Genomic DNA, 25,700 nt, shown 5'->3' with positions numbered 1-25,700 from the left:
GAAACTAAATTTTATTTATTTCCTTGCATTCAGTGCTGCTGAGTGCATACGCAGATGCATACTCCTCCGTTACTGCAGGTCTGCATGTGCATGCTTGCCTGCTAGTTCAAGATACTTCTGCAGCAACACTGGCAACCCGTAAGGACATCAATAGCATCCCAAGATAACAAGTGTACACAAAAAAGGAGCAAGTTTCTCAAACTATTTAACTCTGGATTGCAATGAACACTGAGAAGTCTATTTTATTTTATAAGCAAGAATAAGTCCATGTCTTTGCAAGCAAGCTGGGATGATTGTTACACATGATTTCAGGTCTGGGTTAGTTTGCACCAGTTGCTCCTAGTGATAAGGATATGGCCGGCACAAATTCTCACTGAAATTTTATCCCTCTACACTGAGGGGTTGGCTGGCAATCCCAGGAAGGTAGCTCTGACAGATGGGAAACTCAACCCATGAGGACAAAAACCTAAATCCCAGATAGGGACTGGTGGATTGCAAATCTGCCCCCAGACAAATCTCACTGCCAACAGGGGACCCCAAAGTTAGGGTCTCTGAGGAAAAGCCCATCTTACACTTACAGTAAGGCACATTTAAATGTATACAACTTGTTGTGCACACTCTCCTTTTTCTTGTTACACGGTCTTACTGCAATTAAGCCATGTTCAGTTTGGAAGGGTTGTTTTAATTTTCTGTAATCAACCACTGACCAGAGCTCCCAGAAAAAAAATGTCTGTAGGTCTTTAACAAAACCATGAAGGATGAGCAACTGTAGTTTGGGGGAAGAAGGAGGAAGACTGTAGGTCAGTCTGTGAGTGGGAGAATTAAGGCGGCTCCACCTCAGGGTAGGAGAGAAATGTGTCCTGGAGAGACTCACAAAGACTGAGGGCTTAAAGAAGAACAGGAATGTGTGTAAATCCTGACTGAGACAAGCTGGCAGATGCAGAGTATGAGGTGGACTGACCTTACTCACTAAGAAGCACCCTGGGCCTACCACTTGGCTGTGTCTCTTTAATACAGACCAACTAGTATGTTATTATTTAACTACAGTGTTAAAGACAGCCATATAACCCTTCTCCATGAAAGATGAAATAACAGCACTACAATTATACAACAGATACAAAAGCAAAGGGTATTACTCACCCGTAATATTTCTTCCACACAGCTGGAGTCATTGGGAAGGGTAACCTAGGTTTAAAGAAAAAAAGAAATGTTTGGTCGGGTGCTGGATGCAAAGTTCAGTGACTACAACCACACAGGTGAACAGCTAACAGCAACTGCCTCTGTTTGAAGACTGCTGTATCCACGCTTGCTGCCTACCAAATTTTCCAGTTCAGATCAACATAAATCATCAGCAGGACCCATTTTGTCAAAAATTGTTTTTTTCTTCTGCACTGCTTTGTGCTACTAACGACACTTTTGAAGCAATAAAGTACTCTGATTTCCTCACAGCTGAGAACTGGCACTAGAATTGCCTGAAACTTCTGTAATTGAAGAAGATCCCACTGTTTCTCCTATCTGCAGCCTTCAGAGAGAAGGCGAGGTTTGGTTTAACTTGCCGCATGCTGCAGCAAAGGACAGAGGTGATAACAGTTAGGATAAAGCTGTTATCATCAACTATCTTACCCTACAGCTTAATAGGCTAACAGCCAAGACGGCTCTTAAAACTTAAACATATACTGTAGTAAAATACTAGTTGGACTACAAGGGTAGCTGCTGATTTTGTTGTCCCTCACTTCATCAGCCTGTTGCAGGTTAAGTATCCTCTGAAGACTGAACAGCACACAGCAATCAACCTCGAGAGGCTTGACAGATATTCCTTCTCCCCTTAGAAAGATACGATATACCTATGCACACAACCATACCCACGCACACACACAGTGGTGCCCTTAACGTCTTCCAATTGAAAATACTTGTTTAAATGGTACTTACAACATTTACCACAATCCCTCATTCCAAGGACATGAAAGAGCACAAAACCTCTAAATACTGTGAACAATTACACAAACAACAGGCAGACATGACCCGTACGTACAACCACTTTGTAGCACTTGCAGGTAGTTATGATGGGTTCTTACATGGGGGTACAGCAGAAGAGAAAGGGACAATATTCAGGAAGGTACCAAAAAGCAGGTAAGTGCCTTATTGCTCTTGGTAACTAGTTTAGTAAAAGACACTCATGACTAAACTTAATCCTTGTCATCCTAATCTGCTATAGACCTTGACCAAAAGCACCAACCATGGCTTTCCTCCTACATTTCAGCCAGCACTAAGCTTCAAGAATAAATCCACACAGCTACAGAAGTCAAAGACCAGAAAGACCTATTAGATCACCAAGTTCACGCTCTGCCAATGTAGCACGTTTTCCCCGTATCTTCTAGTACTGTGCCTAGTCTGACCCAAAAACTGTAGGGAAAGGGGTCTCCCATCCCTTCCCTTAATAAAATATGGAGCAGAGTTGTAAACTGTTTGGCCCTTTTTTGTAATAATTGTTAAAATTTTGCTTTCAGTGTCACCTCAGCCTTTCTGTAGAGCTCTTCCCACTACTCTAAGTAATTCATTACTTTCCTTCACACATTTACACCATGCACAGACATGCAAAATTATACTCCACTTTTCTCAAATGTTGTATGTTCAACTTTTACCTTCTTTTCTGATAAACAAGATTTTCCGTCCCTTTGGCTTATTTTGTCACCGTTCTCTGAATTTCCAACAGTTCATCAATATCTTGGTAAAGAAGTACTCAAGTGAACATGACTACACTGCAGGGATATTAATGATTTTTATCTACTTCAGCAACTATAGATTATAGTTTTCTGTAATATCACTTAAAAACATTCAACCGACCAAAAAAAGAGCCTTACTTTTTGTCCCCGGTTTCTACGCAGCTCAAATTCTACCTAACAAAACTAGGCTGAGAATTTCCAGTGGATGGTCAGCTTTAAGTGCAACAGGCATGCAGTCCACCCTCATATCACGTGACTTGATATTCCAGCACTTCACTGGCCTTCCTTCATCCCTCTACTTTTCACTTAAATAACTTTTTTCCCCTCTCAATACCTGTAGATTCTTTGTTAATCTGTGTTTTTCATACCTCGTACCAACTCTCCATTCAGCAAGGAATATAGTTAACTTTAACCAAAAGATTAGCAAGCACGGATATTACTGCAATGTGCAGTGGGATAGTGGGAGTACATATGTCTCTAATACACTCCTGATTCTTTTCATTGAAAAATTAGTATGTTAGAATACGAGCAAACAAAACAAATACTCTCCCAATAAGCTTGCAGTGTACACACCAACCACAAAATCTCTCACAGCAGTAACAGGAACAGCCCAAAATCCAGCCGAGTGAGTCAGACTGGGAAGAGTGAGAGCAGCAGAGGTACAGAAGCCCTCTCTTTATTCAACACCCCTCCCTACCATTACACATGCCATTTTCAATGATTAGCTGAGATAACATGTGTATTCCTTTGTTTAGAAATGTCTTAATTGTGATAACTGTGTCCCTGAGTATTAACACAGGGCAGAGCGTGTTCTCACTTGTTTCACAGTCCTCTCCCAATTCACAGCCCTGTTTAAGTTTATGTGACTTCAGAACTAATGATGATAATAACAATAAACATACCATTTTACTTTAATAAAGCCCACTATATATTATGCAATCACAACCAGCTTCTGCTGGCAGCACTTGCTAATAATTTTAAATGCTCATGCATCAATTTAATTGTGTTAATGGCAAAGAAGATTTTAATGGCTTGACAGAACTTTTGTTCCCTTTGGCATTGCTTTGTTTTGAATCACTGGTATTAAAGTAATGCAAGATGTCAAAGTGCTGTGATTGTCATATAGGGAGATCCAAGTAGGAGCTAGCACAAAGAGGAAAACATTTAGATTGATGCAAACATTAAAAGAATAATTATTACAGCATGGCTATCAGAGAGAAGATCAATGTAAGAGTCTTTCGGTACGTTACTATTAATGGATTTCTAAAGAAATGAGACCATTTTTCTGAATTCATGTTACAGTTGCACATTCTAAAAGACTTGAAAGGCACAGATCTATTAGAAACTTAGTCTATCCTGGAAAAAAAAAGAAAAAACAACCTCTCAACCTTTCAAAATGTGAATCAAAAATTGCAAGTTTAATTGTCCATAAACACTTGCATTCAGCTAACAAGTGCAAGCAGGCTCACATGGCACACCATGGCATCCAAGCATAGATTCATCAGGACAGAACGAAACAGAGCAGATACAATATTCATCACCTTCTCGAGTACTAGTGCTATAACAAATTGTTATTAGAATTGCCATTAATAAAATGCCACGTTCCTCCTGTAGTTTAGTCAAGATTGGACATCCATCCCATACTACTACTTTCCTAATCTAATAAAAATCAAGTAGTTTAGGACCCATTATGTGATTCTCCACCCCCTCTCCTCTTCAGCTTTCATCAGTAATCAGATTCTAAAAAGGAGGGCACAGCTTGCATTTGTGCATGCTTTTGGTGCTTTTCTTCCTTTGTGAGCAGCGTGGTCTAACTCAGCTGAAAGGACAGATTCCAGGAATTTGGCTTCTGTAAGATCGAGTAGTCGCATTTCACATCATGAGCTCTTCTCTCGGCTGGCAGTGCACTCATGAACCCCAGACTGAAGAACAGTGAATATTACATAAGCTGCAGACAGACGTCCTGAGGTAATAAAACTTCAATCAAAACAAAAAGATTTCACAACAGCTACCTGCTACACTGAACTCATTTTCCAATTTCATTTTAATCTGGCAAAACTCTTCTGCATCAAAATGCTTCATGTTTACTTTTAAATATTGCTTGCTAAAAAAAAAGAAAGAAGAAAAACGGAAAGGTCAGATGGTCAAAATATTCCACCTAATACAAGCCAGTATTATCAGGCTCTCTTCACATTTCGGTCTCACAAGAGAGAGAACAAAACTTAAATGATGTGGAACCAAAGGTTTAATGTATGGCTTGGATGGCTTAGTGCTAAACTTTAAAGGGAGGGAAGGAGGGCAGAAATCTAAGAGTGAGGGAATAGTAGTCTTTAATGTTATGCAGATCAAATGACATTGGGTGAATGGTTACAATATCTGATGAGTCATGTTGATCTAACCTTCCATTTATTCATTCAACAGTTCCTTGACCACTCTTACCTCCTGGACAATTTATAACCTGCATGAGATCAGATTTTGTTTTTGCGGCACAGAAAAATCATATAAATTCCCTGTAATTTACATCCAACAGCAGGCATTTCTCAGAAATGTTAGCAGCAAAATCTTCCAACAGACTTGTCAGAATAGTTCTGAAAATTCAAATGTAGTGTCAGAAAGCAGAAATACGCAATGAATAATGTTTTTGCCAGAACTGACCGAATACATTTTCATCTGGATAAACTGTTCGTGAACAATCCCTCTGGCTTTATTGATACACAATTGGCATTCAACAAGTAATCTCTTCTTCCTATCTTTTTTTTATTGGAAAGATAAACATAGCGTGTTAAATGAATGTAGGAATCCACTCTCATTTCTTACATATGAGCACCTATGTGCTTATACATCGAGAGCTCAGCTTTCATTGTCATCTCCTTTATCAAGGAACACATTTTGACTCTGGGGAGATGAAGCTCATACTACTGTTTACTCCTTCAAACACAAATTGATTTTTCACTTGCTAGCATGAAAAGATCCTGTGCGTGAGCCTTGATTGATCATTTCCAGTGTGCACTACACAGTGATAAGAAGAAAACACCTAGAAAACCAGAAGCAGCAAAACCAGGACTGTCAGCAGAAGCCTCGTCCTATGAATGCCTTCAGCTCCTGCCAGGCTTCCTATTAACAGAGGGTGCTGCTTTTTTTAATACAAGTGGGAAATGGATTGGGCAGTACTAAGGATAGCAGGGTTTCCAGATACAAGACATTGGACTAGATGACCTTTCAACGTCCTTCCAACCTATACGAACCTATGAATCAATTTTTGCAATATGCTCACTACAAATCTAAGAAGATGCAATACTTCACCTGCACTTGAATGGAGCATACACCCACACCTTTCCAACACCAGCTTTCCTTTGATTGCCATCACTATTTCCTTGCGTGCTTAGGCTTCATTTCACCTCTTCAGTCATTCCCTACATCTCTTCTGGACTTGCCCCTTTTCAGACAGCAGCCTGCCCCTCAGCTGCCATCTGACTACACATGTCTCCTCCTGAGGAAGACGATTTCACATTTACTTGAGGTAAGCTTCACACCACTGCTCGGAGCCACTGTTCAAACCTCCTTGGGTTGTTTCACAGTTCATGCTTTTCCCTGTTTCCTGTCTCGCTAGTATTTCATCCCAAAAGGGTCACTCATGTTAAAGACACCTGAAATAGATGTCAAACTAATCTCACTACCTGGGAGGATCTTGGCTCTTCCTTACTAACTTTAGTGCAAATGGGTAAGAATGGGAGCAGCAAAAGACCAAGGAATGAATATTGCAACCTGAATGGTATTTTTTTTCTGGTGTATTTGATATTCATGAGGTTATCACCAACATATATTAGGACTATATGTTCGGGCTCTGAAGGAAACTGAATGAAGTCAAACATGGTGGTATTCAAAAAAACCCAAATAAAATTGCTCCCTTGGTATTCAAATACATACATGTGTTTTTTACAGGATTATTAATTCTCAAGGGAGCCATTTGTGGGTCCCAAATAATGTATATCCACCGTTTTCTTTTAGTACCTCCACCATCCTGGAACCAAAATACCATGAGAAGACTACATTTCCCATTATTTCAACCCCCAAAATATCTCCTGGGGCTTATTAAAAGGTCTGTAAAAATTTATACTTTATATATATATATATAAAATTAAGAGAGAAAGAAAAACTATTGCCTAAAACAAAATACAGAGAGCTGCTCCTCTGTTCTCCCTTAATACAAATACTGCAGAAGCAGTTGTGTCAAATACGCATTTACTGGAGAACCTGAAAATAGGAAAAAGTTTTAAGGAGCAGACTGAATTACATTTGTTAAGCTAACACAGCCTGGCCTGCAGTCAGTGCTGCTCTTCCAGTGGTGGCTGGAGAAGTTTATGTCTCTTCCCTCGAGTAAAGCACATTAGCTAGGAAAAACAACTTACTAGTGTGGTCCAAAACGTGACTGAATCAGAATCCCGCTGACTTTAGTGAACTTCCCCAAAGGTCTCTAGTTCAGAAGCCCAAACTGCCGACAGTGGGTACCTTTAGTTTCATACAAAAGCCAATGACTCTAATATGCTCCTCTCCAGTTACCTAAGAGCTAGAAAAAATGGTGCAGTTACATCAGGCTGGGGTACTCGGGCGCTAGCCCACAAATTGGAAGGAATTATAGTTTGATTTCCCTACAATGAACTCAGCTTACAATGACCTCCCAGTCAGAGCAACCCCAACTGCAAGGACAACGTTTTTTCACTGGCATTTAGTTCTGCTACAGCAACTTTTAAACCAGACTGACCTGGAAGTGACAATTACATTTTTCTTGTTCTTCTCAGTGCATGCTGTATTTAGCCCATTTTTTCTTTTTCATTTCTTTGATGTTTTCTTTTAACAATACCATTTCAATGTTGATCAGCATGAAATAGTCTCCATGAAAGCACAATATGCTGATGTTCAATTTAAACTCAATGGTTCTCCATTATTTTCATGCAGTAAATTGCCAAACTCTATTAGAGAGAGAAGCCTGATAAAGTGATCTCTCACTTCAAGGTCTCCTGGGAGTTTTTTAATGTAGGTAAGGCTGCACATTTTACATATGGAATATTCTGAATGTAGCATTTTAGAAGCTCGCCATGATGACAGTACCAGAGTAACTGGTAATGTCAGTATTCAGCCAGGCCCCAACAAAAGTGGCATTTGCAGTACTTAATTTGTGTCCAAAATACTGGCTTGCATAAAGGCTGTTACAACCACTTAATACTGACAAAGAGCAAGGAAATTTGGAACTTCATGTTTTCTTTTTTTCTTTCTTCCTTTCTTTCTCTCTCTCTGTCCCTCCTCCTCCAATCACTGCAAGTACTTATTTACTTATATAAAATAAGTACATTTTTTTATGTGCCTTGGTATTTTCACCTTGTTCTGCAAGAGGTTACCTCATATACGTCCATTAAATTGACGATAAAAGGCACCTTGACCTAAAATGCCACCATGCACTTGTCCACTTGAAACATCAAAGCCTGACTAACAGACTATGCAACCCTCTGGTGTGGTGAGATATATGGTGTGGCAGAAATAAAGATCAAGTGTCTGTTTCTTGTCTTACTTTTACCAGTGTGAATGAAATCTAACTCCTCTGAAGACAATAAAGCAGTATAAAAAGAGTGTGAAGGGAGTTCGGCTTCCAAGTCTATTTGCTCTCAGTTAGGGGGATGTAAACTAGACGCCATATTTATTCTCAGTGTAACCCTTTGAGTAGAACCTCTTGGAAATAATTCAAAATCCCTTTACTATACAGACTCAGCTGTCTAAATTTAATCCAACTTGGAACTGGATCTCCTTTAAATCTCTTTCACATTAGTGGAATTTAGTGTCTGTTCCCAGTACACGCCAGCACGAGAGCAAGCAGCATCAGGCAGGAGTTGTGTAACTCCCTGCTAAAAGAGTAGCAAAGTCGCCAGGTCAGACTGTGGCCTTGGTGACACTACTAAAACTCTGCTGATGTCAGTGAAGTTGCATCAGTGTAACCTAAAGCATTATTTGACCTCATGAATTCAGACTGTAACATTTCTTTTGAGGTTTTAAAGTGGAACCTTTTTAAGCATCTATTTACATCTGACAATACCTTTACTGTAGCTACAAGAATACAGTGGGTCACTGTGCTGGTTACCTGCTCCACTTCTTTTTTTTAAAGTAGGTATGAATGTCCTCACTGAAAAATGTACTCCTGGGTTTAATTTGTACAGTAGTTTGCACAGCTGCAAGGCCAATGTTGGGACCCAAATTAATTGCTCAGAGCTTGTTTGCAAATTAGTTGTTTTCAGATGTCCCTCAACCACAGTCACAACTTGCAGATCGCATCCTCAGACTGTCTTCAAAATAGAGGGCTAGAATTCAAAGGGCAAGGACATGGTCTTGCCCAGGGGGCAACAAAAATCTATTTTGAAATATCTTAGGGTTTAAATACCAACACTACCTGTCAGCATAACTAGTCCACGTAAATATATTTTTTTACATAAACTTCAAATACATGAAATTCCTGTATGAAATAAAAGGCATTTTCCTTTTATTAATAATAACAAAATAGCACAATTAATGATTATGCCTTTATTGGGATTGGATCCAAGTTCAGACTACATTAAGAGCCAGATCTTATGCTCATTAAAGACTAAGACACATGATTGTCCCAACTGCCACTGAATGTCATGGTTATCATACAAAAGGGGAGCTAAAATAACACTTTTTGGACAGTACGGAACTTAGAACAAAGAAAATCTGATTTTGAATGGGATCTTTATGGCCTCTCTTTTAGTTACATTTCTAATTAAAATGCTTTGATCTATTAATGCCAAGGGACGCTGCTAAATGTATTCAATGCAGAAGTCACATACTTTTCCTGAGCTCCCAAAATCTCTTAGATCTGTGTGCACTTACGCTGCGTGCAGTTAAACTGCTCACTAAAATGAAAAGATATCTAAGAATAACTCACTTCCATTAGATTTATAAATCACATTAATTAATTCTACATCTCCAGTGGTGTAGAGACCAAACTCTAATGCGAGATCTAATTAAAGAAAAGGGAAAAAAAAATTGGAATTGAAACACAGAAGTAACTGTTTAGCCTCAAATTAATGAGGCGCTATGCTAAGCAAGAATGTCCATAAATCCCTAATGAGGATTTTAAACACATTAAAACTTCCTAATACAAAGTGTTTGCCTTCCTTTTATCCAATAACAAATAAGCCAATAATTTTCTGCCTCTAAATGACACTATTAACTGTCATGGCATGTTTTATTTGACAAACCCTCCATTCAAATACAGTAAAACCAATTAATTTGCCTGCTGTGAAATGTGTTTCTTGATAGCTTTTATGTGATTTTTCTTCTCAAAGAAATGTAAATAGGAGGTCAATGTAGGTGCCTGATTTTGCTTAAAAATACGCTGCAATAACTATAGATTTTCTAGTCAGTTTGCATTTCAAATGAATTGAAAGATAACCTCCATTTTCAGGTCATCAATCACATAATGGTCTCCTGATAAGTAAACAGTTACAGAGTAATAGTTTTATTACTAGGGAAATGGTCCCATATTTGAGCCGTGATAGTTGCAAAATTACCACTTTGTTCTGTTATAAATAACGGTTCGCAATCAGGGTGCTCGGCCTCTCTGCCTTCCCCGGCAGCCCGGCAAGGGCCATGCCGCCGCACCCACCAGCGGTCAGCAAAACGCGGCACCGTGCACCAGAGAGCCCGCGCAGCCACGGACGGCCTTCTGGTTTTGCACCACAGTTAAACTCCACGTCTTTCAAGTGTGCGGATAGCGATGTGTTACCTATTTTTTTGGTCAGAAAAATCTCTAGAACAAATAAAAGATAATTCTATGGTTTCAGTGGTCCCCTGGGCCCCACTTAGTAGATCTCGGCAGAGAAAAGCAAGACCATGTTACGACTGCCCCACAATTAAGCCGTATCTGAATCTCCAAAGCTCTTCTAAGGTTTTGACACCGGGAAGATCAGCCTACTAAAAAGTACACATTTTATACTTCAGAAATACACTCTTTTCAGTCTGTGCCCACTATGTGAACTGAACCACACTGTAAATTGAAGGCAAAATAGAGGATAATGCATGGCATGCCATGCTTTATGGGGCCTAACTGAATGCCAATTAATCTTTATAACATATGTACAGTTCCATCAGCTCTTGCATTGCATCATGATCACATGGAGACTGTGGTTTCTTTGCCATAAGATAGAAACACAACTTGAAAAAAACCCACGACACACCACATACACACACAGAGAGAAGGAACAGGGAATTAAATAAAACAAAGATGCCTACCAGCGCTGAAAAGGACATAACTGCTCACTTATTTAATCGTCTGCAATAGATTACCAACCAGAACTGGATAATTTATGTAGCATACCATGACAGCTGATTTCCAATTTGCACTATCTTGTACGTGTGTTTCTTATTGAAATAAGCAAAGAAAATCTGCAACCTCACTCGGAAGAGCAGTGCCAAGGCTGCCTGACATGTGAGGAGGGCTGGTGAGACGCGAGGCTGGGACAAATCAAAAGCAGCGAAAGTGCTCTGCAGCTCTGTTAGCCTCTGTCCCCATCACCGAGACATACGGCCCCAAACCCTTATTCGTTCCTTCTTCTCCAACAGAAATTCCTGTTACTATTGCTAGAAATTTTTGCCGTAGTGACCTTTCCGCAGGGATGTCTGGAGAAGCAATTTATATATTATTATCATATAAAATTATATAAGTATGTATCCAAATAAGAGAATAACGCATTCTGCAAATATCCATATTTTGCTCCTTAACCACAATCCTATTTAATAAGTTTAGGAATTGAATTGCAGCAGTTTCAAAAAGTAAATTGAAGAGACCCGTTGTCTTGCCTGAACAGTGAGAAAAACATGTTCTTTCTATACACTCTCAGCTAATAAAAATTCCCAAATTAAACTTTAAAAAATATTTAAGTGAGAACTATGCTTGACACAGTCAAATATCAGGAAATCAATTTCATGACAGATACACGCTTTTGAGCTTAAGATACTGCATATTGTAACCTGTATTTTGCTCACTTTGCAATCCAGTGTTCCTGAAGTCTGAACTAAGCTCCACCTCTCCAGAATGCAGCTGTCTGCATCTAATTTTGCTGATAAAAGGTAAATAAAAAATTTATATTTTTGCAAAGGATCTGATATGATATCCCACATCAACAACTTTTACATCTACTTCTTAATCGAGACATTGAATTGGGCTAAGACCACCTGACATTATTTCACTTCTGACCTTTTCAACTGTCAAAGCAGACAGATTTTTATCCTACAAGATTCGAGCCAAAGCCTCAAAGGTGCAGTGCCAGAGCATTAATCCATTTCACTAGACAGTCATTGAAATTATAATTGAAAGTTCAACTTACTTTAGCATTTTATGCTGAAACACTTCTGGCAGCCCAGGGCAGAAAGTCGAAATCTGGTTTCCAATGGAGACCATTTCCAATGGTTTCTAAATGTTGGCAGCAAAATTCCTTATTGCCAAAGAGATCAGCAGATGCCGGCTTCCATTAATTTACTTTCTGTGACTGCTGCTCACTTCAGGAAGCCTTTCTTTACCTAAGGATGCTGACCTGCTGCCGGATCCCATCAGAAACAGACTAGGAAAGACACTGATTTATTAGGAGACTGGGGACACTTTAGGAAAATTCCCTACAGCAGCCGGGGCAGATCCCATCCCTCCATTTATCCTGACTGATGCCATAAGCAGAAAAACAAATCTGCACAGAAGACATAACGCAGATCTGTAAAAGCTCCAAACTCAAGCTAAATAAACTGACCCTTGTGTATTACACTATCAAGAGCAACTCCAGAATCTGAAGGATCGGTAGACAGCTTTTCCTCTTCACCAAAATGTTGTCATAAAGGAAAAAGGACTTTTGAATCTGAAAATAACTTCACCATTTTAAGTAGTCAGTGGGCTGTAAATCCTTTGTTCTGGTATTCTGGAGCTGCCCAGAGGTCTTTGGCCAGGAAGTTCTACAAATAACAGTTTATTATTCTTAGACTAATCTCAAAAGCTATCTAAACAAGCATTTAAGTTAACTTGGAAGACATGTTTCATTAAAATCTAAATGTCTTTTTTCTTCATTTTTAAAGTTGGGGCTGACTAATAATTCTTGGCATTTTATCCAGAGGCTAAAAAGTTTCCTTTTTGGCAGCGGGAAGGGGGAAGAGGGAACATGAGATCTAATACCTATTATGCAATGATAGGTCATTTTATCAATGTTTTCAAGACTACTATTGTATTTGCTCTATAAATTATACTGTCTATATCTGCACAAGGTCCCTTAAATCCTTAGTGCCAGGATATTAGCCCCTTAATTCAAAGCACTGAGAAATAATGCTGCGGCAATGCATGAGCAATGGGAAGAAAACAGCCCTGAAGACCACATTAACCGGGTGTGTGTTGGGTCTCCTTGAGGCACAGCGATCTCAAGGCTCAGCTCTCAAAGTCAGACCATTAAGGCAAGGAGAAAACAGACCGGCTCCTAGGCACTGCAAATCTCACAGAAGGGCATCTGAGACAAATACCAGAATTGCACGATACCTTAGGGACATCAACAGTGACATTAGCAAACCTTCTTTACCCTCGGAGAGGGTGTCTTGGCACTTACTGCTTCAGCACCTTTAACTACTTTGCTGTTACCAGCCCTATCTGAGATGTCTGTCTCCTACTCTGCACATGTGTATGTGCACATGGGTGTATGTATTTCTCCTTGCCTTTCTTCCTACTTAGATCTTAACGGCAAAGATGATCTACTGATCTATGGACTGCTGCTAGCGTTATTCCACACACACAGTGTGACCCCTCCTATGGCAGATCTGTTTCTGTCCAGGTCCTGATGCAGCACAGGTAGCAATCGCTCTTTGAATCCCTGTCCGGACTATTACCTTCAGTCTAGTTTGCTGCACTGTCCTCAATCCGCATACCCCGTCAATGATCCAATGCACAACTGCCGTTGCCTACAATAGGATCAAGGACACAGGCCCTTTAACAGTCAGCTTTCATAGAAAATGTAGTTAATTTCAAATAGTTTTATTTTACAAACTTTACAGTAAATATTCTGACAAAATTTATTAAAGTAGAAAATAAAAGAATTTTGAAACCACAGAGACAGAAAGGATTTGGGAATTTATATTTTGCTAGAGGTGTACTGCAACTTTGGGCAAGTTAATTAACTTCTGCGTTTCTTTATTTAGGCATCTGGATAAACACAATAAGCAATATATAACTAGCCACCACCTAGTTATAGCAGGAAAGTAATGGTTTGGAGATCCTCAGCAGGATGGTGTCATATAGGAGTGACATATATACACAAAGCTGTATACAACTGGAGATTCCTGACTGCTGTAAATGTCAATCCTCAATAAAGGGTTTGACCTTTTTTATCTATTATTTCCATTTTAAAACTGAAATCAGGTCTGACACACTGAGCATTTCAGGGCAATAAATGCAGCTTGGGGATGACTATGCAGTCTCATGTCTCACATCACACCCTTGAAATGCAATGATCTCCCCAGAAATACAATGCTGTCTTGGTACTTAAGCCCCAAGGACCTCCCTGCATCCGTTTGCAGGCTGACCTAACAAGCCAATGAGCCCATTATCAGCATGTCTCTATAAGCCAACGAGGATTCTTTTAGCAGAACTGCTTAAAGCATATAGCGGCTTGATCTTAGAGAAGTTATTCTTTAGGCATTTAATTGAGATCTTCCGTGGGCAGTGTCACCTTCTGGATGAACCCACTTCTGCACTGACTACACAGAGAGGCCAGGGTCACCACTCTGCTTAATCGGGGCGTCTCAGTTAAAGACTGAAAGTTAGGTGAATTAAATATGGATCACAAACCCCACAATTGCGCTGCAGCTCATGTGCCAGGCTGAACTCGCAGTGTAGAGATCGAAACAGATGGGGAATAAATTCCCCATCAGACAGTGGCTTGGGGATCCAAATGCAAGACCGAGAGCCAACCATGCTTGTCAAGCTAGACAATAAGCAATTTGTCGTCTAATGATAGTTTTGAATTGGAGGGAGGAAGGGGAATTGCTTTGATTCGGACTTAAAACAAGAGAAAGCTGAAAATTTGAAATTGTTCATTTTGTGTTGATTTAAAAAAACTTCACTGTGACAAAAATGGGGGTGTCTCCTACTGATTCCAACCTGGTAAAACACTTTCATTAAGAAAACAAAACAAAACAATGGCAGGAGCTCCAGAAAGAAACAACACAGAATTTGTTTAAAAAAATGGAAATGCCAATTAGGAAAATGCCTAAATGTCTGCTTCTGATTTTCACAATTTCCCAGAATTTGTAAAACCCAATAAAATAAAAAAATATTAATAGAAGGGGCAGTGCTGCTAAATTTGGTCTTCCACGGTAGAAAGTGTGTCCCCCAACTTGCAGAGCTGTATGGCTGAATTGCAGGTTTCCCTCACCCACAGCTTTGCCAGTGGGGTAACAGAAAATCCAGTTCCCCTTCCACATAAAACTCAGTTCATTAAAATCACAGAATTGTTACAGGACTAAGGTGGGGTTTTTTTGACACGAATGTCTCTGTTTGCATGCTACCAGTAAGCTCAACGAAATGAAATGAAGAAACTCTCAGAAATTATCAAACTGCCAAATTTTTCTCATTGGCTTTTACAGAGAACAGCCCTGCTTTAATAGGCTGAGGGGAAAAAAGCTGTCGTATCTGAGATGACCAGAAGAGAGAAAACACTGGCAGAATGATGTCTTCCTAGGTGAGGGTAGTCCAAGACTTAATTCCATGTGTCAGGGCAAGATAACACGCAGTCATATGCATATGATCTCATCAGCCCTTCAGGAGACAGGATTTTACTTGATGTTTGGTAGTATTATCTTAGAGACTTCCTTAATATGTTTGCAGAACACACAAACAAGGAAAAAATGCCATGTAAACCTCAATCTAGATACCACTTAAAGGGATATGCAATCATCATCAGAGGAATCGTGGCATTATTAATTACAACAGGAAAAAAATAGAGAAACAACCACTAGGAATTCCACGTGTTGGCAAAAGCATTTGCTGTCTGTCATCAGTGTTAGCATCTCTCTCTCTCCGATGCCTATGTCTGCTTCCATGTGTATATGCTTGTACCGCTTGGGCCGGCAGCGTACCCAACGTGTATCAGCCTGAGGGTATTATTCAACCTATCAGGGTGAAAAATATCCCTGCTGCCACCCCTCCCCTGCCACCGCGAGCTGCTTGGAGAGCTCCTGCCTGTCCACCCCTCCTACTGGCCTCCGGCGGGCAGGCATTTCAGACAGTGTGATGGTCCCCATTATAACAACATTGGTTTATGTTTTGCAAAAAGTCATTCCGGAGCTTCGTACTGACTAAAAGGGAATTCAGGGTCAGTTACCAGATCAGTTCCCATTTCTTGAGATGACTGCAGGCATTTTCAGTGCTCCTGCCCTGAATCTCTCTCTGCAGGGACCCCAGGCAGGGGTTGCCCAGCAGCCTCAGGGCAAACCTGACCTGGTTCCTGTTGCCTTCCCCAGCGCCATCAGGGTTCGCAAGCGCAGCAGTACAACCTGAGCCGCCTCCAAGGAATTGCCCTTTGCCTCCAGCTTGAGCAACCCGTGAGCCCTAAGACGCAGGAGCTGGCTGTACCAGCAAAAGGGGTCGTGCAGGTTTGGAAAGTTTCCTTCTAAACAACAAAGGCTAAAAACTTAGGGCTTGATTCTCCGTTGTAGCTTGACAGCTAGAAGGGAGGTATAAAATTGTGCTGGAAGAGACCTCCTTCTCAGAGAGTGGCCTGGCCAGGCTTGCAGGAGCACTGGCTGTTGGTCCCCGCTGCGCCATGTGTGGGTCCCCGTCCCAGCATCCACAGAGCGGGGCTCCCACAGCAAACTGTCACCCCAGCCCAGCCCCTGCTTGGCCCCGCAAACACCAAATACAGCCTGAAGCCACCCTCAGCCTGCCTGCACGTGGGGCCGGAAAAACTAACAATCAGAGCTTTCTTTTAAGCCATGAAAGCTTAAACTCTGTAAAGCTTGACAGCAACTTGCACTCCCAGCTAAGCCATCAGCATTTTCAAGCCTTAGGGAGATAGACAGATACTCGTGTGTTTTTATATATAAAGTCATATGTATTTGTAAATACTCAGATGATTTCCATACACACCCACCAGCCACACAATGCAATAATAAATTATTCCAATAAATGGCATTACTCTAAGAAAGCAACAAGGATAAATATAATTGCACAAGGTTTAAATAGGATGTAAATCAGCATTAAAAAAAAAGGCAAGTTAAAGTGAAGCTGTTTACTCCTAGAGAATCTCCACTGCTCTAACATTTCAGCAATAGCCTCCAGTCGTGAGTGTGCTGCGGGAAGTAACAGAGAGCAGTTCAGCAGATGAAACAAAGAGGACCTAATTACCATGCGAAGCACAACATCCTTCAGATGTGATGAGAAACGTGACTGCATGAAAAACTGGTCCTGGGGAAATTTCAAAATATGACCACCCAAGCATAAAGAAGAGAGTGGTGAAAACCAGAGAAACTGCAACATGAGGGTATAGTATTTCTGTACAAAGAATATTAGCTTAAACACATGCACATACAGATACTGTGTACATACACATCTATATGCAGACACACCAATACAAGGAACTATGTGATTGTGAATGAAAGCTATAAATGTATAAAAGCTTTCAAACCATATGCTACATATTAATAAAAAAATCACATAAATTCTTTGTATGTTGATCCATGGAGATTCTTGAGGGAAAAGCAAACAAACAGCCAAATGCATGGAAAACAACCAAGCAGCCTGACAATCCAGCACTATCCTTCCATTTTCATCATACTTGGTCATTTAATATTCATTTTTGCCTACAATCCCACAGTTTGAATGTAAATAATTTATGAATATTGGTCATAAATTATTTTGGGGGTTTTGTTTTGGGTTTTTTGGGTTTGTTTTGGTTTGTTTGTTGGTTTGTTTTTTTTTTTAAAGAAGAGGAACATGGATGATAAGCACTCACATCTTCTTGGAGCAAGAGAAAGCCTGATTCTCAGTTACAGGTAGAGAAGTTTTGTCATTTGCAAAAAAGTTCAGGGACATATTTAAAGCCACAATGGAGAAAATGCTGGCTTGTGCTGCAGCTAGGCTCAGCACAGGGGCCATGCCGCTGGCTCTGCAGTTAGCCTCTGCCAGCTGCACAGAGCTCACACTGGTTTGGCACCAGTGCAACTGGGGGGATCGAGACCCCCATCACCAGCATGATGTGAGACTATGCTCAGGAATGGCCATTACTCCCTCCAAGGTGGAAATACAGCGTACCATTTCTAATTTTGATCTACCAAATAGCATGCCCTTTTGGACAAGAAATTGATAAAAAAAATTAGCATCTCCTAAATACCCTTTTGCTAGAGAACCTGAGCAAGGCAGATGTTTCTATTTATTTATTTCCCCAGCCCTGGGCGGGGGGGTTGGGGGTGGTGGTGGTGTGTGAAGCTGATGGTGCATCTTGAAAGGCTGTTCAAAGTGTGCAAAAACTGAGAAATAGAGTTTGCAGATTCCTCGGTACGATCAATACTGCTCTCCAGCTCCAGATTCCCTTTATCGATGACAGCCTCTCTCGTTGCAGTGATTAGAGATTCTACATCTTTTAATCACAAAGAACATGACAACTACACCCTATCTATAGCTTTGTGATTTACAGCAATTGATGCACTATCATAATTGCATTAGTGCAATGATAGCTTTTGGGTGTTACCCAAGCAGCTGAATTTAAATATGGATGCATTTGTGACAAACTGACAAGGAAAATCTGATGTTTGAATCCAGCACTGATTTTAACCCATTCAGCTTCCCTTGTCTCCCCCTGCCTGTTAGCGGCAGGGATGCACCATTCTTTTCCTGCCTCACCAATTCTAACCGTAAGAAAATGGAAAGCTGACCCATGGACTAAAAAGATAAGCCACATGATGGGGTTGTCTTGCGTATATGCTAACAAACTTTTGAGAGCAACATCTCAGTCTTCTAATAAAGTGCCAGCTCCTGTTTTATGAGTGAGTGGATTTCAGCTTAGCCAGTATAGCCCTTATCTTGAATTTTTTTAGATGACTCCCCAGTTTATACCATAAAGTCATTTGAACACTGATGCGTCTTTTTAATTTCAGGGGATTTGTTTGTTTTATTTTTAGCCTGATTCCTGACAGAAATGAGACACCCACAGATTGCAGTCGTGGCAGTCTGAAATAATGCATGTATTTGTGCTCTCATACAAAAAGGGTGTTCAACTCGCCCCTGCTGTCCAGCATCAAGGTCAAAAGATACAGAAACTCTTCAGAGTTTGAAAAGAAGGCAGTGGGGGAGCGGAGAGGGACCCTACTGCTGTCCCATTAGAGGAAAAGCTAATAAAGCTCACCCTTTGTAAGATATCAGAGGATCCGCATGAGAGAGAGACATTACAAGCCAGGCTTCATTAGCTCCTCTGCTCACAGAGTGACTTCTTTTTACAAGAGAACAGAAGATTTCAGTCTCCTGAGCTGAAAGAAAGCACAGGCTGGCAGGGAAGAATGAGACTAGATGAAAAGCAGGTTCTTCTTATCTCTTTCTAAATATTATTATACAAAGTATTGGCTTGCATCCCCCCGGCAGTGTCCCACCTAAGAGCACTCAAAACAACGAGCAAGTGCCAGAGCTGGTGCCTGCTACTTGCAGGCAATGGGAACCAATTCAGGACAACTTGCATCTTTTCCCAAAGCCTGACCCTATGCCAAAATGGCTGTGGCATGTGTCATGGACTTCTTGGAAGACCTCGGTTCAGCTCGCTGCTCTGCCAGACGTTTCTCATGCAAGCCCAGGAGACCACACTCTCTGTCTGACCCTCAGCTTCTACCCAAAGGCCAGGACGACGGCACAGGGACTCTGGGAAGACCACATCACACCTAACAGGGGGAAGCCATTTCACAACTCTCTACACCAGCACCTTGGTTGCAGGCACACAGCCAGCCACAGAGCACTTCCTTGTGAGAGCTTTGGATTTACAGCAAGAAACCAAAAGCTACAAGTCTAATATGTCATGAGAGATCAAGGGCACTACCGATGGCCTAGTTCTCTGTAGCAGAAGTATCCCGGCACAACCCAGCATCACCTCCCAGCGTCCCCGTTTATGCAGTTAAGTGCTGGCAAGCGCAGCACTGGCACCAGATCTAGCACGCTCTGCATTTATCAGAACAACGGGCAGGGCTGGCACGGCTTCTCCTCTCACTTCGAACACAAAGCACAAGGCCCGGAGTGACCAGCCCGTTCACCAGCCCCGCGGCAGGGCAGCGGGGGAGGACACAGGGAGAACTGAAGAGCTAATTTCCCTTACATCAACATGAAACCTCAGAATTAACCTACAACATTTTATTATACAGTTAATTTACATACAACATCCTGGTAATGTTTCTGAATATTTTGAATCACTGGGGATTATCACGGCCTCCAGACTGCAATCAGGAGTCCATGAAACAGAGGTACTTGCTCTCCCTCCCTCAGCAGAGATCCCCTGACCCGGACAGTCTGTCCAGCCGCTATGTCGTCCCCAGTCGCTGCCTTCTAGGAAGGGCTACTGAGCAGGATGCAGCAAGTTGCCTGGGATCAGCCCCATTAGTCTGGCTGTAAACTTGGCTTTGTTGCTGGAGCTGATCATTTTCTCCTGATGACAGAGCACAGGAATGGACTGAACTGTGTGTTTAGTTTGGGAACGTTTAAATAGCTGGAAGGATGCTCAGCGCCAGTGTGTGTAGAGTGTTTATTGTTCTAAATTGAAAGCCAATATATAAACACACATCTTTTAAAAAATCCACTATTTTCCTTAAAGCCCTGAAAACCCACCCAGACTATTAAGTTTCGTTTCTGGGATAAAATCTGTCTATCATCGCTGCATGCATGGCAGGACCACGGCAGTGCTTGAACAGACTAATTTCTTGTGCAGCTGTACCGCGCTTCTGCCTGTTGCCTCCATACTACTTGAGCTGCAGTTTCATTAATATCCAGGTACACACTCCGAGGCACAGGGTTGTAACCGTGTTGTGACCCAGCTGGATTGGTGTACGTGCCCAGTCTGTTCTCTTGAGGTTCTACTGACAAGTATCAACTGAGCCGCTAAGCACAGATTTAAGAAACTTGTTTTAGGCAGCTGCTGGATATTCTGCTGGATATCCAGTCTGGATATTCTGCTTCTGGATACAGCTCCCAAGAATAAACAACTGTTGTAATCACAGTAAAATAAATAGTTTATTACAGTTGAATAATGTTGGTTCTAATTACAGTATCATTGATGTATTTTCCTATTAGAGGAAGATTTCCACTTATTCTTTTTTATATTTATTTACTCAAAACATAATACTCAGCGTGATGTTTGCAATTGAGCTGCTGCTGCTCTCTTTTTCTGCCAGCTGGGTTGTTAGGCAAAGTTGATCTCACATCCTTCCAATAATCAAACAGGTATCAGCTTAGCCCAGACAACTGCTCTCGAAAAGGGGCTCTTCCTATGCCTTCTAGGGGTTAAATCCCCTACAACTGCTCTAGCATCTGAATGAGAGCCTTTACCGAGGAATTAAAAAGCCTTCTGGATCAGACCTAACAGGCATTTAGCTTTGTTCTCAATGCTCAGTTGGCTGTGTTAGGAAACTCAGGTTGATATTTTGGTATAACTGGCTCTTTTTTGCCAAGGAGATACCCTACGGATTAGCCCTTAGTAGGAAGAGAAAATTGCTACGAGTATTGTTCCTCCAAGTCTTTTTTCTCATTGGTGGTGCAGGGGAAAACTGCAACTGCTTAAACATGGGACAGGCCAGGAGTTGAATGAGCAACGGCTTTATTTCTTAGTCTGCTGCTGGTTACCTGCAAAATCCCAATAATGTGCAACTCAGCTGCAATAATACCGTATATGCTGGTAAAGGTAAAAAAATAGCCAATACCCCTGTTCTTCCTCCCTAGTGGTTCCCTGCATCTAAGCTCCTATCGACTGCTCCTTCTCACCCAGCTCCCACGCATTTGGTTGTATAGATGCCGTCCAAGGATGTGGGTAATCCGAGATTATAACCTGAAACCTTTACAAATACTGCTATGTCAGGAGTGGGTTATATGGGAAAACAAAGCAAGTGTTACTATTTATTCAGGCAGTCTATAGTAAAACCAAGCTTAGCAAGAACAGGATGATGACAATAAAACTGGAAGGTGCAGTTTAACAACATAACTCCTTCAGCAACGATGACGACATCACACCATAACCTCAGCAAACAACCGCAAAAACAGGTCGGTGAACCATTATGCTACAAGGGCCATCCCTAGAAGCATGCTCAAAACCTGTCAGACCCTTTTATACAAGATTCAAGTTCTCTGGTTAAAAAAAAAGGGATTGGGAGGAGATTATTTATTGATCTCCCATGGCTTTGAGACCACGCCCTCTACATGCTGGGACTGACACATATTCACGGAGAGAAAGCCTTAATGTCTTTTTTTTCCCCCACCTTTTCTTGGAACCATTGCTACAGACAGCACCAATACGTGAAGGGGCTTCCTGATGCACAGAAATTATGTATTAAAACACCTCCACAGACTGAAGAAGTTTGCCGTGCGCTTGGACTAGATTCCCAGCAGACAAGTCGAGACAGAGGGAGAGATTCGAGGCACGGGAGTGCGGCAATCGCTGATCCATAGAGCAGAGACAGCGACACATTCAGGGACCAGAGAGGACCAGTTTTCTGGAGGTTGAATGGGAAACGGGGAACCGAATCCGGGGTCTGACACCTCCACTGGCGAAATTGCCAGTGACTTCAAACACCATTGACTCATAACAGCTACGACAATTTACACCAGCTGAAGACCTGCCCCCAGGAGTCCTGCCTTGCCTCCCTCTGCTCTTACTGCTAGAGATCGATGACTCTTACAGGTCAGATTTTTTGTTTTGTTTTGTCAGGCTTAGATTGCTTCTTTGTACACTGCTGAGATCAAATCAATTACTTTCCACTCCAACCATCTGACCAAAGTAATTCTAATGGAGCAGAAAGCAGAAACTCAGATAAAAGAAGGGACAACATATTTTTCACTGTTATCTTTGTGCTGAGCATGATAAAGAAGGAATGAAGGCTGAAATAAAGATCATTCTTAATAATTCCCCCTCACATAAGAGTAATGATCTTAATTCCCACCCTTTGTCTTTGTTGTGGAGATTGGGGACATGAGTTTAGATGGAAGATGAACCCTGTAAGTCTTCAAAGGAAGAACACTTATAACAGAAATCCTGTTTCCCTGATAATCATATCCAGGAAAACTATTATTTTGGAACATGATTGCATTTTCAGCTACCTTAATACCATTTTTACTGTTCAGCTGCATGAAAAATTACCTAACCTGTTGGAATGGATTTCTTGACCCACACATAGCTACATTAAAGGGTGTAATTTAATGCAATCTAACTAAATTAGCACCAATTAGACAGGCTAAATTAAAGGGCATGTCACTAATAAATTTTATGCTAAACATATTACTGATAATAAGCTCACTAAAAATTGCATAATGAAATAAAATATTCTTTTTAACACTGCTCAGTCTAAATATGAATATATAAGAAGTCATGAAATAATGAAATACAGTATGCTAATTCCCAATAACATCACAGCAATATTAAAATGCACCAATTACGGTGGTGTTTAAAAACAATAAAATCCTACAGGGAAGCAGAAAGCCAGGCCAAATTCCACGTAATATATAGGATCCTGATCCTGCAAACATTTACATATATATGCCCAGCTCCTTTGAACGCAGCAGGTCTGCTCTTGTACTTGAAGTTGTTGGCTTGCTGCTGTGTCTGCTCAGAGAGCTGAACTGTAACATGGACCAGGGCGTGAGGGAGGACTGCAGAAAGTGGCTGGATTTGCATTCGGACACTTTTTCTGGAGACATTTTCCAACTTTTACTTTCCAAAATACCAAGTACCAAAGCTTTACAGTACACTCTTCCTAAGTCCCGTATGTATCCCACAGTACAAAAATTAAGGTCGAAGAGCTTATTCAAAGCTTTGAGCAAGCAGTTCTTTGATCAGTGCAAGTAAGGCCGATTTCCTACAGCTCTGTGTGTGCGTGCATCTGTCTGTCCTCTCTTACGTGACTGGATTCTCTAATGTCTGATGAGAGCTGGGCTCATAGTATGTCCCTTTTCCTGACAACAGCCTCGCCAGGCTAGCCTCTTTCCTAGCTGACCGCTTGTTTTCACAAAACTTTCAACTTTGAGAGTGCTATCATATTTCTTCCAAATTTGGTGGAAATTGGTCAAGAGGTGCTGGGTGGGCACACTGAGACCCCCACAACTGCATAAGCCCCACTCCTACCAGCAGGTAGTGGGAATTTGGTGACTCAGTTATAAGCATGGTTTAAGAATGGGATGTTTAGCAGACCGAACGTATTGGTGCCCACGTTTTCAGCTATGCCCCAATAAGCAGCTGGGAGAGGTGTAAATGAGCCATTTGTGACTCCATTCATTTTCATCCTCAGGGAAGCTCAAAACTCTTGGATGCTCCTCGCTCCCAAGGGCTATTAAGGTACTAAATACTGCCAGGCAACCTGGCTGCATCCCCACTTAATGCACACATTCTCTGCTGCATAGACCCAGAGGTTTATGACCCTTTTGCATCTTCTTTCTGACACAAAATGATCAAAAGGCCAGACAAGCTCTGGCACTCTATGTACAATTCATCTATCAGATATTTATTAATCCGTAATAAAGTAAATCAGGGATAGTAAAGTGGAAGTGACATCTTTATTAAGACAGAAAAACATGTCCTGAATAGTAACCAGAACGGGCTTCTGGAGCACATTCTCTGTATTCACACATTAACTAATTAGGGTCCTCAGCAGGGTCCTTGCTCACATGAGTTGTCTTTTCTCACACAGGTAGTCTAAAGTTAATAGGCCCATTCATGTGAGTAACATTTGTAAAAGCATGTTCTAGCCTCAAATTCCCTGTCTTCAGCTCCTCTGCAAAAATCAAAACCCCAAAAATACTTTGAGGCAGAAACAGAGGTACTGTTTTCATAAACATGAATAATTCTGCAGAAAACCTGCATTAAAGTCCATCTGGACAGTCTTAAACGGCTTCCCGACACCCCGTGCACAGGTTGTGGCCCATGCTTGATGCAGAATTGAGCCTTAAGCCAGAGAGGAAGAGCAGTAAAGTACAAGTAAAACTATATAGGGAAATTTTGCAAGTTAAAAAATTAACATACATGGACTGCACCCACGTTTTGGGGCCGCAGCCCATTCTCAGGAAACAGGAAGATTTCATATCAGAGCATGCTTCCCCCCTCCCGCCCTTCATAAATACATGCTTCCCCTCTCATAAAAAAACAAATAGGATTTGCTGGATTCTGTTCAGGCCAAAGCAAAAAAAAAAAAAAAAAAAAGGCGTAATGACATTGTGCAGTGTCCATTAAAATCCTGAAAAGTGCTAAAGGCACCTGCAAACTTGGCTTTTCCTGCTCCAGTGCTTTCACTGTTCAAACAGATTTTTAAAATAGCTAAGAAACCATGCCAAATGACCAGTGTTAATCAAAGACTCCTTTCAAATTTTATGAAAACAAATCAGCATCGAAAATGGTGAACTGCCATCTATGCACACTTTACTACATGAGGAACTGAAAAATGACTGAACTCACACTGGTGCATATTTTGAGGAAAAATGTTGGCTTTGGAATAAAAGGGACATATCTGGGTTTTTTAGGAGTGCTGTGGTTTTGTTTTAAAAAAACGAAATCCTGATTTTTAAAATTTTTTTCCCATCCAGTCTTTAGGTCAGCACCCATGTGGATGCAAATTGCCATCATTTTATTTACTTCAGATCAGCTTTCAGGGTATTAGCCTCTGCAGGATCTAGCCCACAGGAGACAGGAGTACTGTTCCAGGACACTTCTGTGTATTGTGCAC

The 25,700-nt window shown here is 41.2% G+C and overlaps 1 protein-coding gene across 3 annotated transcripts in view; it reads right to left on the bottom strand.

The window, feature by feature from the left end:
* The window catches only part of AFF2 (ALF transcription elongation factor 2), a 343,346-nt gene that overhangs the window by 156,208 nt on the left and 161,438 nt on the right, over nt 1–25,700 (bottom strand). For all 3 annotated transcript variants that reach the window (XM_050901642.1, XM_050901643.1, XM_050901644.1), the window contains exon 4: nt 1,141–1,185. In XM_050901642.1, the coding sequence (XP_050757599.1) occupies nt 1,141–1,185 (45 nt within the window). The remainder of the gene's footprint in view (nt 1–1,140; nt 1,186–25,700) is intronic.

Source organism: Gymnogyps californianus, chromosome 9 (genome assembly GCF_018139145.2).
Source record: "Gymnogyps californianus isolate 813 chromosome 9, ASM1813914v2, whole genome shotgun sequence".
Classification (NCBI taxonomy): domain Eukaryota; kingdom Metazoa; phylum Chordata; class Aves; order Accipitriformes; family Cathartidae; genus Gymnogyps; species Gymnogyps californianus.
Note: the sequence above shows the minus strand (reverse complement) of the source record. Positions and strands in the feature narration are given on the sequence as shown.